At 38.5% G+C, this 14,975-nt stretch overlaps 1 protein-coding gene across 1 annotated transcript in view; it reads right to left on the reverse strand.

Moving 5' to 3' along the window:
• akap12b (A kinase (PRKA) anchor protein 12b) overlaps positions 1-11,788 on the reverse strand; it is a 47,996-nt gene extending 36,208 nt beyond the window's left edge. The window contains exon 1 of the mRNA XM_044106938.1: positions 11,521-11,788. Coding sequence (XP_043962873.1) covers positions 11,521-11,649 — 129 coding nt within the window. The 5' untranslated portion in view covers positions 11,650-11,788. The remainder of the gene's footprint in view (positions 1-11,520) is intronic.
• Positions 11,789-14,975: the final 3,187 nt, after the last annotated feature.

A 14,975-nucleotide genomic window follows, 5' to 3' on the forward strand; every position in this document is an offset into this window, starting at 1 on the left:
TATAAGAGAATTCTCCAATTAAAAAGTTATAAAATATAAATATGCTGCATGTTTAGGGTCAATGTGCTAATCTCTTCCCTAAATCTTTTGCTTCCTGTAGAATCGTCAAGATTAGGGTGATACTTCCACCACCATTCTGTTAGGGCAACTGGTTGATTTGCACTGTAGTCGGGTTTATAAGAGTAAACATGGCTGAAAAAAATGGAAAATAACTTTTCTTTTAATACCTATTTTGTTACTCTGTCGCATAAATCTTCTTAAACTAGATTGAAATTTGTATTTAATTGACAAAAAGAAGATTTAATGGGCTGGGAAGACTTTTAAAGTATTGTAATGTGATCGTCTTGTGCAGCTGTAACTACAACAAAACGTCTATGATAACTAGCAGCTGTACATCTGAAGGACTTTAGATCGGAACAGCTTTATCTCTGGTACCTTACAGTCTGTAATATTTCTACGTGTTGGACTTGTCCGGTTTCAAAATGTCATCATTATTTTCCAAGCAACATTCTTTTGCAGAACATGCTGCTTCATGCTGACCACATTTTTATCTGTCACCTGACTGAAAAACTCCAAATAAAATCACAGCCACGCCTTGATCCATATGCCAATTCTTTTTCAAACAGTAGGTTAAAGCAATAGAAGAAAGTAGCATCTTATTTTTCTGTATTGCAATCAGCCCATTGCTGCTGTCCCTCTGTCGTTAAGTTAAGTGGCTGTTTTAAATTTAAAAAGTTTCAAGTGTCAATTATATTTTCCTTAAACCAAAAAACATGTCTGATTCTTGGAGCTGCATCTTTGTAATAGAGTTTAGCCTGGAGTTGAAATCCCTACTTGAGATTCTAGATCCTGTATGCATACAATAAAAAAGCAAAATAATTAGATTCCTAAGTCTAGTGTCTTTGAGTAAGGTGGTTCTGACTTCAAGAAACTGTTCTAAGTAGAAAACACAGAGCTAGAAGATTGTTTTTTGTCAGCCTCTACACAATTTGTATACAATCTTAGGAATATTTGTAATTTTTTCCTGGAGATGAGAGAGAAAGGAGTGAAATTCCTGACTCATCCCACATCAACTCCCCTGCGGAAGTCTGTGGAGAACAGCTTAATTATTTGAAGCCCACGTGGAACGTCACATAAAAACGTTCACCTCTTGCTGCTCGAGGTGGAACACTGTGAAATTTGGGATGTTTTTGGGATCATTATTTTGTCTTCATATCTTGGTGATTATTTGCAGATGTTGCTGTTGCTCCCATCATTCATCTCCAAACATAGTTTTGCACCAAAAATCTGACACTGACTGTGAGCCATGATTTATCGAACCATGCTGCAACAGAAACAACCATCTCTGTATGTGGATGTATGCTAATGGAAACTGTTAATATAACAAACTATGTTAGTAGACAGTACATATATAAAAGAGGACTAACAACTGAGCTGTGGGGTACACCAGAATTAATTTTTCAAAACAACAATCTCTTACCACATATGACAACACATTGTTCATGATCACAAGAGCAAAATACACTCTTTAGCTCTCATTTACATTTTGATGTGCACTTTGAGTTTCTTGGAATACAGAAAGGTTTAATGTAGTCTCTCCGGGTGCTGCGCAGATATCTTCATATGCTGTTTGAGTTATATTTTTAAAGTCATTCAGTTGTCTCTATTTCTATTTCATATTATATATTTTTTTGTCTATTGCATCACAGTATTTGTTTGGTGAATCCACCATTTTTATTCTGTAGTCCAGGTTCAGGGACACTGAAGCTAGAAGTGGATAAGCCAAAATGTTTGGTTGTTGAGTGCATTAACCTTCATCATTCATTACGATACAAAAATGGCCAAACTTGCAAGATGGAGCTTTCTGTGACCTTGGCAGAGCGTGAAATGCCTCATTCGCATTTAAAGAGACAGCACCAAAACAAGTTGCTCTTCAAACCAGTCAAAGCTCAACTTAGAAAAAAAATAGTTTCATTTTATCTGACCAAAAATATCATGGCTTCAAGTCTCAATAAAACATTTAGCATTATCTGTTTAATACTGAGGATGAAAACCTCATTCCTAAGGATGTCGGTAATCTTTCTACAAAACTCTGGGAAATGCACGTAAAAAGTTTACATGCCAAATGAGGTGTTCCGAATTTTAAAACTCAATTTAAGAAAAGATCACTCTCTCTCTCTCTCACTCCAAATGAATATAATAATAGCCGGCCGCCATGTTGCAACAACAGCCATGACGTAAATACATTCAGAGCTGAACTCCAGCACCAGCTGCAATATAAAAACACGACTCCATGTTTGTCCTTGAAATGCTCCGACTCGCATAAAGACACACAGTTACCAAAAACACACAGCCACACACACAGTGACTCATGACTTTATCTCTCAGTGTGTTCTCGACATGAAGCATCAGGACCAAAGCAGATGAAAAATGGATGAACAAAAATGAGCAGCTGAGCAGAAGGATTCAAGAGGCCTGAAGGAGTGCAACAAAAAGATGGAGTGAAGAGGGGGACTCAATCTTTCCCCATCAAAACCCTCCATCAATTCAGGATAATCCTCTTTTTAGAGGCATCAAAGGCTTTGCAACAAAAAAATTAATGATTATTTGTTCAAATGCATGGAAAAGATTAAGTTTCATTAAAATATTTAGTTGTTATATATCTCTATTACTTCTGTCGTAAATCCACTGAAGTCTTGCTGATTATAAATTACATACCAACACTGTGTCAGATTCTGAGTAGGTAAAACAAACAAAACGTTCGTCAAAACATAGATTTTGTGTATTCAAGGTCATGGTTGAAAGTTTGTAAAGAAGAAAATATAGTAAGTGCACATGAAGTCCTGACTATTGGATGTAAAGTTGCAGAAAAATCCTCAAAAATGTGAGAGGCAGCAAAGAAAGAGGAGAAGGAAGAATGTTTTCATTTGCAAGAAATCAGACTGATATGTTCGGTAAAAGTTGAAGAAACTTATTTATTTTACATCTTTTCCTCTCAACCTCTGTACCTTGATTTAACTTTACGTGCGTAATGGGTCAAAGCTGTTTTTTAAATTTAATAGACATCATGTGCATAAACCGGTATTAACTTTCAAAATGTAAACCAAACACATTGTTTTTGTTAAACTGTACCAATGAATAGTATTTATAAATGGACATTTTAGCATCTTTAGCTTCTCTTTTTGGTATCTAAAAGAATAGAGCAGTGTGTTTAAATTTCTGAAAGATAGTGGCCCTTCAGGTCACAAGATAGGAATTTCTCAGTAAAAGTTTAAGAGTACTCATCACTGATCTCCTCAAGGCTCGATACTCGGCCCATTATTAGTTTTTAGTTATTTTTCAAAAACTCTGTTTCATGCAGAAACACATTGTAATAGCCTAAAATTGCTTATGTTTGGAGAGGATAAATGTAAATATTTGTTAAATTAGATTATACACCTGACATGCCAATGTGTGAGATACAGCCAGGCCTTTTTTGAAGCATTTTAGGGTTTTTCCTGGGGCCATTCTGTGGGCATTGACAAAAACAACAGTCTTCTGAAGAAAAGCCTCATGCAACTTCATTGGGAGACACTGCTTTTTTGTTAGCTGTGAGAATATAAAAAAGTTTAAGCTTTTAAATTGAATACAAGACATCGTAAACTGCGGTCATGCAATTCAAATTAAAGACAAGTTAAAGCAGGACACAAAATGTGTTTATAACCCTTTATGTAAAGATCATCTCAGGCGAGGTTAAATTTTTAATCTCATTAAAATGTTCATACTTTTTATGCTGAAAAGAACAGGATGAGTAGACCACATACAGGCTCGTTCTAATGCATTGACATGGTTTTTGTTAAGTGAATTTGTGTCATAAGTTTTACATTTTAGCTTGAACTACAGCCCATTGCAAAGGTATTTAAACATCATAAACTTTTCTACAATTTTTTCATATTACAACAATTTAGCTCGTTGTATTTTCCATGAATTTTAGGACTGTTGTGCCATGTTATTTGTTGCCTGAATTGCCCTTTATTCAGCTCCATCCATTTCCTGTCAACTCTGACTAGTTTCCTTGATCCTGCTGAAGAACAGCATCTTCACAGCATGATGCTGCCACCACCATGATGCGCAGTTTACGTTTTCCACCATTTTTTTTTCAATATTCAGTACATTCACTGAATTTTGATCCAGAGCCACACAGCATTCTGGGAGACGTAGGCAGAGGAAACGCTTTAGCTGCTCAACTTCTCACGGCAAGTTAAGCCAGGTTGGTGGAATCAACTAACTCACTAACTCACTCACTCACGTACTCACTCTATGGTTACCTAGCAACAACCTGCAGGGTGGCCAGCAGTTTCAAGTTCCAATAACTTTGGTTACCTAGCAACAACCTGTTGAGTAACTGCCACAGCAGCTTAATGTTTCACCACTGTGTCTCATAAATGCTTAAAAATAAAATAAAATAAAACAAGAAGTAAAAACTGGGGACAAACCAGCATACATTAACTTTTTTAATGAACTATAAAACACACATACAGAACTGTATCATAATAAACCATTCACTGTGATAAATTCTCAAAAAACATTACCACCAGTGACGTGCGGTCAGGGGAGGCAGGTGAGGCAGTGCCTCACCAGCCATCATGGAAAGAAAGAAAATATAAAATCATAAAGTAATTTAAATTGTTATATTCATCCGGTGGTTTGTACTAAAAAATATTTATTTTTCATGTAGCTTCACCAATTTCGATTTTTATTTGTTCAAAATCGCTGAATTTTCTTATTTTCCCATTCAAATGCTTGGAAGCGATGCCGGTGAGGCAGCAGCGAGCTCTGCCTCACCTTGGATTGCGCAACCCCTGGCTCTGCGCTGGCTGCTAAGCGGAGAGAGCATGTTGCTGTACAAATGGTTTAAACAAATTTAATATGTGAACTTATTTCCAATAATTTAGCTTATGTATATAATGTACAGTGCTTTTGTCACCAACTGTGTTTGTGTAACGTGTTTCTGTAATGAGCGATTATAAGCAGAGAACAGGTTCGAGGTGAGGCAGGCAGTTCTCTTGCCTCATGGCAGGCGCTCAAGATCCCAGACGCTCGTTCTCCTCAACTGCCAAGTAAGTGACAGCGAGCTAGGCTAAACGATTCGGGAAGCAAGTCAAGTGCAGCGATAGATTATAATAGAGATGGTGATTTTTTTCCTCTCGCTTATCCCGACTTTCGACATGGATGACTACATTACAACACCAAAAAAGTTTTCTCAAGTGGACTTTCAATCGAAGCAGGAGATAATATGTGTGTTTTGTGAGCTACAGTTTGTATGTGTAAGGATGCAGAAGTGAAACATAACCTGTAAACTGCTGTCAATCTATGCATCTATTTGCAAATCTGATTCTGATGACGTCAGTGCCTCACCAGCTATGAACCTCACCGCACGTCACTGATTACCACAGTTGATTTTACACAATATTTTGAGTCCATTATTGAGAGAATTGACTTAAACTTGCTGTAAATTTTGATGTTTAATTAAGCTTGGCTAACATCCTGGGAACGCACATTCACTTCATGGCAAAACGAAGCAGCAAAGAGGCACTGTTATGTAATAACTTCCAAGTCATTGTAGAATTTAGTGTGGACTTGTGGATTCATTATTAGAGCTGAGTGTCAGAGACAGGGCAGAAGACGGGAACAAAAGAGCTTTGGGTTTTTTTCATATCCTCAGAAAGACGGCTGTTTTTACAGTGATTGAGCTGGGAGTGAATCTGAAAGCAGGAAGAAAAGAAAGCTCTCCGTAATACAAACTGATTAGCCACTTCCTCTTTCTCTTGAAGCACAGCTAGAAAAAAAACTGTCTTGATGAGCAAGATTAGCTTTTTTGGGCAAAAACAAAGTCATCCTGTACTCCAGTAGGACGGACTGTTACTTATGTTAAATTCGGTTAACATTTGATTGTGTTATTATGCTGTTTTTCAACTTTAAAAAGTTTTTGGTGGACATTAGCGTTGCTGCTGAGGACTTTTAGTTTGTTAATCCCAATGCTAGAATCAAATTAGCCTGATTTTATTTTGTTTTTCAGGACTCTGCATTTTAAATGAATTAATTGCTTATCTGCTAGGCTGCCCCTCTTCTATACTTTCCACGTCACTGAAGTAGTAATCTCGGTCATCAGGCTTTAAACTTCAATTTGACTAATTTGGTTAGGTAAAATTTGTTAAACTCTCGGAACCCACGAAGGGGAGCTGGTTTAATCAGCTGGAGAAGTGAATCATCTTTCAGCTTTCAGGATGAGTTTCAGGTTTTCAGTTTCAGTTTGGAGGCTGACAGATGTGAAAACGTGTTTTTGTGCTAAAGTTTCAAATTATCTTCAAGGCAATTTCATATTTCTTACTCCACCCTGAAGAAATGAAAGTCTTCTCTTTAGAGTTTCTATTTTTATTAGATCATTGTCCTGCTGTTTATGTTTGTGGTAGAGGGATACATTGCTGGCATTAATTTGGTGTCAAATGGATTTTATAATAATGTTTTGACACAGTTCTCTAGCTATACACTTTAGATATATATTTTTTAGCATTTTGTACCATTAATAAACATGGTACCAAAACAAACTTGGGTCCTATATTTCATCTAATTGTCATGTGGATTTTAAGGACTTTTTTTAAATGTTACAAAAACAGGTAAAAGCGAAAAATACAAGTGGGTTTCCATCTACTGGTTTGGAGCAAATCAACCACAACGCAGAGCAAAATTCTGTCAGATGTCGTCCATCCATTCATCTCACCAACTCAGCGAATAGACAACATTTTAGCAAAACTGAGAATGATTTTACAAATTTTGCTTTCTTGGAACTGTTTCTAATACGATACTTCAAAATACGCATAAAAAAAAAAAAAAAAAAAAAAAACATTGATAGAAACATGAATGAAGTTCTAGTTGTTTTTAATTATCGCTCTGACTATAGGTATTTTATTACAACCGATAAACATCTGAATCAGTATTATGGCAGCTTCTCCTGGCTTTACCATTTTGACTATCTGGTAAACATTTTAAAAATGCATTGTAGGAATTATTAAAGGTACCAATAGTTGTGGCACTGGTGATTTTGTGAAATTTGTATACTGAAATTACCAACAAGAGCAGGACGTGCTGTGTAGGATGAACTATGTGGATTTTAAAGCAATGATTGTGCTGCGTTCTGAAAGAATAAATGACCACAGCTGGTGACTGAAGTAAGTCTGCAGGTCTTTTAAATCCTTTTTGCTTCAGAGATCACTGATGAGTTTTGTTTGTGGGCCATGTGAAAGTAGGACCCATTCCTTCCCTGTCAACACCCACGCTCTCCACGGCACCGGGTCCGCTCCTTCTTTCTCTACCTGAGCCCATTTTAACTCAACCTCTGTCATCGGAGTCCTTTTAAAATCAGGCAGGAGGGAGAACAGAGGGAACAATCGGCTGATTCATCTGGCTTTGTGTCATGCTGACGCCTCACCCCCCCTCCCCTAACTTTCTCTCTCTTTCTCCAACTTTTTTTTTTCTCTCGATCTCCTTGATGTACTGCCTTCACCCAAAGAGAGGGTGGATTCATTCGTCAATGAATCTTCTGTCTCAGGATAATCAGAGCCAGGGCAGCATCTGATCAGCCGCAGCTCATTATACAGGAACGTAAAAGCTTTAATCAGCACACATTACTTTACATAACAGGGTGTTGGACCATTGGAGTCACCTGTCTTTGCCGTTGTGATGTCTGAGTGCAAAAATAATGCAAATGCAATAAACCCAAACCTAAAATGTCTCAGAAAATATGTTTATCTGAGCGTACTCAGGGTTAAGCTAAAATTGAAAGAGGGAGTTTGCTTTTATCTAAAATGATCATGTAGACAATATTAAATAAAATAAAATAAGCAATCTCTGAGGAATTAGTCCTGAACTGATTTATTTGTTTACAACCACTTTCTTCCTCATTCTGGTTCTCAATTTAAACAGTAAATTGTCTTCTGAAGGCCTAAACGTGCTGACATGATTAGCTGAGTACATATTGTGTGAACAGGAAAATGAACAGGTGTTCCCAATAGAGGAGCTGATGAGTTTTTAACTCATCTTCTGAACATCTAAGAGCTGTTTGACTCTCTGACAGTAAGGACATTGGGACACAGCTTCCACAAAAGTGATCATTAACAATCATAACCTGCACAAAGACTCTCAGTTTAGATCATTGTATCGTTTATCGTTAACTGGGGGAAAAAAATCAAATGATTGTGATAAGAATATGTTGTCTTATTGTAAGTAGAGGTTTGTCTTAGCGACCACAGAGTTTAATAATCTCGATCAGAGGACTTCAGGGATTATGTTTTATGCACTGACCCTGTTTTGAGTTACTATTTTCTCCTTGACCCGTTTGCTACGCGCTCAGATCTACATGATGCTTGGTTGCTCCATAAAATGTTCTCCACCAAATACATTGGGACTTCACAAACGGTAAGGTCATTTTATTACACATTTTCAGCAGCAAGGCAGCTCAAAGTGCTTTACATGAATTAGAATGAAATATGACAAACCAAAGGACAAAAGAAAGTTTAAAAAAAAAATACTACGTTTGTTCTAATTTCTGCTCTGGGTTGAGTGAAGAACAGGTGGATTTACACACACACACACACGCCCACACACGCACACACAGGTGGACACGTTGAATTATAATTAAGTGACGTCTGAAGGAGATCGGTTGTACTGGTTTTTATTTAGGAGTGTCAGAGAAAAGGGGGATTGTGAAAAAAAAAGTCAGTTTTCTTTCCAATCGATTCTATGTACTACTTTGCGTTCCGAAAAATGTTGCTAAAATACATTAAAGTTTGTGGTTCAACCCTATAAAATATTTCAAAACTGAGTATGAATACATTTCGAAGGCACTGTACAGACTTTTTTTCATTTATATGTCATAAGGATCACAATTATCCAGGGATGAGGGGTAAAAGAGCATATTTTATTAAAACCCAATGGAGCTCGAATGCCTAATGTGATTTATTTTGACAGCATTTGTGAGGTTGAGGAGATGGTAAAGCATGAGGAAGGCGTGTCCCGGTGATGGAGAGACACACACATGCACACACACATTTCTAAAATTCCTCTGCGGAGTGAGGAGGATATTTATCATCTGTGTATCAAGCTTGGGAGCTTCAAACCGCATCAACCAAGCACGCGTTATCACCTTCTAAGCACAGCCTACTTGCCCTCTCTCTGGTCTCAAAACACACCACAACATGCAGTTGTACTTGAATGCATCATGTTGTTTGAGCAGGTAAATGTTTAAGCTTTAAAATGTCTGACAAACGCATTTCAAAGTGGAGAACTGGCTTAGTGAAATGCTGCACAGCTCTGCTCCCTCCCTCCCTCCTCTTTGAGATGGAGAAAAAATAAAAGACTTGATGCAACAGCCAAGGTCATGGTTCCCTTCTGCCCAAGCAACAACTTTCCAGGTTTGCACAGTCAAAAAAAAAAAAGACAGCAGTGAATTATAAAGTGTCTAGACAAAGGCCCAAAGGGACTGAAACATTAATTAGACATGGTAATTATGAAACTGCGCAACAGCAGGAGCCATAAATGCACCTGTTCCAGTTGCAAGGGTATCGGCACGCTTTTTCTGAGGTTATGTAACTCTGTAACTGGATCGTGTTAAAGCCATTACTCTACGCAGATGTTTCACGGGTTTAAACAAAATCACAAGCAATCACACAATTTCAGCACTTAGCTCAAATAACACAAGTGTTGTCTTTGAGATAAACGAGTCGCTACATGTTTGCTTTGGTCTGCATCACCTGCATTAGCTGGAATCAGAAAGAAAAGTATATTTAGAGCCCTGGTGACACTATAATACGTTACGTTGAGCCAAAATTCCTGTGAAAAATGATGTGAAGATAGTGATGCCAGTGACAGGAAGCACAAACTATACCGCACAGATTACATGGAAACATCTCCCAAGATCTTCCCATGGTATGAGGAAATGTGGGCAAAACAAGAGTCTCCCAGGAAAGGAAACAAGTGTGAACAGATGAAGCTGTGATAAAAATCTGCAGAGACGTTAAGCTTCCAGTTTTGTTGGTTTTACCGTCCTGGAGGTCTTTCAGGAGAAGCAACAAAATGTGACCTGCTGACCTTTCGCACATTAAAATGTCAGTAGATCCAGCAGGTTATACAGAGCATGTATGAGACAGGTGGTGAAACACACACACACACACTTCAGAAGGTGTTTTCTGTATATTAACATAAAAGGGAAGCAAAAACACAAAGAATAGTTTGATAATTTAAGGTTTATGGTTGAAGTTTATTTATTTGGTAGATTAGTCTCCCTGTCTCATCTGTCAAACACTTGGCTAGAAAAACGACCTGCCCAGAGCTTAAATCATGGTTTCCTCTTTTAGTGAGGAAGTCATCTCCAGGGGAAAATACTTGATTTAATTTGGAGGAGGAGTTGAAACAATTGCTCGATAAGTGGTCTAGCATTTTAGTCAGCAGCTATTTTCAAATTGATTTTCTCTTTAGGTTCTGCATTAGGTAAAAACTCCTGTCTTTCTCAGCAGAGTTAACATTTGGTGCTTCTTTATGTGCATCCATCCATTTTTTTATTCCCACATAAGCCATTTCAGTTTCTGGTGTCTTTGATTCTGATATTTAACTAGTTCTGACAAATAGATCATAAAATGAAGTTTCCACATGACTCCAACTATTAAAAACATAGAAAACCAAAAGTGAAGCTGCACAGAGTGTAGAAGATATTGTTAAAATGCCACTATAAAATGAACACAAACACTTAATGTACGTTTAAAGTTGCTGATGCAAACTAACACCTGTCAGATACTGATTATAGGTGGTGATGAGCACCATTGTTTAATTATTAAATTTTTTTATTTAAATATTTTCCTATTTTCCATCTTTCTGCATTTATAATGTTGGTAAATATGATCTATTCCTTTATTTAGAAAGTTTTGGATGTTGGATTAAATCAAATCTATTATTATCCTGCTATCAAATCTTTTTTGTATTAATTTCATTTCCCATGCTTTTTTTCTCAAAGGATAATCGATTTCAATTGTCCACATCATGTGTTTTGGCTGCACTAAAATATTTTTTTATTACCAATTTCTTTTTAATATTGGAGACTAAAAAGACTGGGGGAGTCCGCTTTACATGTAGAAGCAAAAAGCAGTGCAAAGTCACCTCCGAGTCAGTTTTATCTCTTTGGAAGAATCTGTTTCTCTACGTTTTCACACAGCTAAAAACACATTTATACGGAAGACTGCCAGGCTATGTAACCTGCCTGGCAGTAAATTTGAAGCAGTATTGGCTGCATGCTGGCGTTTTATTACTGCGGGACTGCAGACAAGTCGACCCATTACTCAGCAAAAACAGGCGCACATGGAGCGCTGCGGAACATTGCAGGAGGTTGTTGGGACAATAAGTATGTTTGCAGACATGAAATCCGGAACATTTATCTCTCTGCCTGGTGCAAAGGGCTGTCTTAGAGGCTGCAGGGGTTAAAATGAGCTTTACCTTTCCGTCCAGGACGCTGCTTCCCTCCTGAAGCACCTTCACCTCTGCGCTCAGCTCCCCGCCGGAGGCTGAAGCTGACGCATCCTCCTGGATCTTCCCGTCCCGCTGCGATGAGCCCTGTGCTCCCATGGCGATCTGTCGACACAATGTGCACTCCGCTCGCCTTTGATCAGACTAACTAAGCCACAAGAGGAAGAAAAAAAACAAAACTATTGCACCACTGCGAGTATCCAAAGCGTCCGAAGGAGAGCGGTAAGATGTAGCTCCGCCCCGGCTCGGCCTGGATCCGGAGTGATGAAATGTGAGGACCACCAAACTCTTGTTTCTTTTCTTTCCTTTCCTTATTTTTTTAGGACATTCCCACCTCTTGCAACCCACTACCTCCCGAGTCCCGTTCAGCTTCAGAAAAGATGCTGATGGAGGAACAGAGGAGAGTGAATAAAATAAATAATTCAGCGTTTTGGGATTCTTCGGCTGAAATTAGATGCTAAAAATAAAATTAGAGCCCATCTGAGAGATGATCCTGCAAGTCCATGCAAACAACCAAGCACCTCGGAGGAGATCCTGAAAATTAGATCCTTGCAAAACAGATAAAACTTGAAGCATATTTTGAGGACAGGGTGGAAGTAAAAGAGGAGCTTTCTGAACCTAAATGTCAACACTCAACGTTACATAGAAAATTTTCACATTTTACATTAAACCGACAGTGTTCGTTGGTATTTCCCCCCTTTACTTCCTTCCTTCTGTGTATAAATAATCAGAATAAATGTTCTCAAAGAGGTTTATTAGAGAAGATAAGTCAAGAGAAAGCATCATGAAGACCAAGGTACATATCAGACATTTCAAACAGAGTTAGCTTACAAAACATTAATTAAAGCAGTGTTTATTCCATCATCTGAACACGGAAAACGTTTAAATTTACTAAGACATGTTCATCATTCAGTCTCTTGATATGTAAACCATGTGGAGCAATGCCCATATACTTACTAGCAGAGTAGGACTGAATAGAAAAAGCACACCACAGTTTTCAGCTTTTTATTTTACCAGTGTAATATTTTTCTTACATTTGGCTATGATGTACCAGCTTGCATTTGACTAAAATCCCAATAAAATCCCCTCAAGTTCTACTGCTCAGAAAGATCATGCATGGATAAAATTAAAGGACAAAAACTGTCTCTGTAAAACAAGAGAGAATTATCTTAGAAAAAACTAATACATTGTAAAAGTAATAAAGATATGCTTAGTCTCTCTGGTTGCTTCCTAAAGACACATTTTCATTGTGGCTCTAGGTGGCTTTGTATCATATTTTCATATTTCTCCACAAGTCGTGATGCTGAAGCAACATTTATGATTCCTCTAATTTGGCTTGTAACAGCAGGTTGCACTTGTTGATTTACAGGTGACAGTATAAGTGCCGGGGCGTGGAGTATCTCTGGCTTCCTGGTGTTCGGGTTTCAGTGTTGATTACAGGTTAAAACTTCGTGCTGTTTTCTTTGGAAGTTTAATAGAAGACAAATAACAGTCTGAGCTCCTTCAAAATGCAAAGTTCACATAGCATTAGTCTGAGAAAATCAAAACCAGAACGTTCTGAGCCAGCAGAGACTGAGGGAAACACAATGAAGGAATAGGACATCTTGAAAACTTTTAAGCGTCAAAGTATCCACAGGCAACCTAATTTTAGAATAAAAATCTAACTGAAACTAATGTGAACAATTAGGCCAGTGTGAATTTAAATATGCATAATATTATAAACTTCATTTACACACTAATATACATGCATCTGCAGTGTTAACAGGGTTAGCATCTCCCACTCACAAGAACTTAAATTTAATGCAATGTTGTTTAGTCAAATTGAGCCTCATACACTATAATCTTCTAGGAAAGATCAGATTAAAACCTACATAAAGAAAGATAGTTACTGGAGTTTAAAGAGTTAATTTGGGCCACAGGGAAGTAGGCTGACAGGAAGGGGGAGGAAGAGGGGGGAATACATGCGGCAAACGTCGGCCGGGTCCGGGAATCGAACCCGCGACCGCCGCATCGAGGACTGAAGGCCTCCAAATGTGGGTCGCGCTATCCTCTACGCCACCACAGCACGCCCATTGTGACTGGCTTTCAAACCATTTCCATAGGCGGGTAAAGCAAGTGAAATCATTTCAGCACAGAACGCCTGGGGATTCCCTGGAGAAGAGGAAAATCTGAGTCTCCATGCTCAAGCTGCGGCCCTGCGACCTGCCGCCGGATAAATGGAAGACATGGATCATAAACTCAAACATGGAGTCTGCGCAGCGTTACTTTAATCTGGGTTGGATGGGATGATGGTTGGGTTTTACAGTAAAAACCTTCCAGTGGTATTTGGTGGAAAACAAATGATGAGCACCTCATGTCCAATATTAAGAATAGTGAAGGATCAGTGATGCTGTGGGCCAGTGTCTCTTCTGAAACCCCTGGAAAATTGTTACAGGATTTTTGTTGTATTCTTTTGACACCCTCAATGCTTAAAAGAAAACAAAGTGGATGGTTGGATAGCAGGTATGCCATGGAATGACAAACTGTCCAGTGCTGACATGTTGATATGAGGGGCTCCGAATGAAAATTTGTTTAGGGCCCCAAAAAGGCAGGGGCTAGCCCTGGCTGCCAGCCAAGGTCTGAGGTTCTGCATTTGGGGGAAGATTTAATAAAATTTAACAACCAAGTTGAAAGATAAAAGTATCTGAGATGTTCAGCAGTAATCCTGATGTCATTTAAGGAAGGGAGAGAAGTGAAGGAGGGTCTGATTAAAGCAAAAGCCTTTCCGGATGTGTCATGGTTTACGCTCAATAAAGTGACAATGCAAGGGAACTCTTGAAAGGCTCAAAGCTTGCCTGACTCCCAACAATAATGCATTCACAGAAACCTGACGCTTTTTTCTTAACTGAATAGGAGTCCGCCAGGCAGCAAAGTAGATCTTTCATTGGAAAAGAACAAAATGCCTGAGAATTTCATTTCATTGAGTTGAAGAATGCGGCCCCACGGTTTCATGTCTGATGTGGGCACCAGGAGATGTCTGGTCCAGGAACAGCAGGGTCCGACGCGAAACGAGACGGCTGTATTTGCATGAGGACTGGAAGTGTCATGATGGGAGACAGATGTTGGCCAACAGCAAGAGGCTGTCCTCTTCGAACAGAATGACATCTCAGATATTGGATATTATAAACTCAGGCAGCATCATTTTGGTGCTGATTTGTCAAATACATTAATTGAAAGAGATGGTTAAAATTGTGATTTCTAGTCCAGATAAAGCTGCCCAGTTCCCCCAGTTTGAAATAATCTAAACCAGTTTGGTCTGACTCATCCACTGGGACCTGTCCTTGGTACTGAAATTAGTCTCTTTAGTGAAACATTACCAACAAATTGTCAGAAACGATCAGATACGTACTCTACCTTGAGCAAACAGGGGATTTCCAGCAATGAGG

Source organism: Gambusia affinis, linkage group LG22 (genome assembly GCF_019740435.1).
Source record: "Gambusia affinis linkage group LG22, SWU_Gaff_1.0, whole genome shotgun sequence".
Taxonomy (NCBI): Eukaryota; Metazoa; Chordata; class Actinopteri; order Cyprinodontiformes; family Poeciliidae; genus Gambusia; species Gambusia affinis.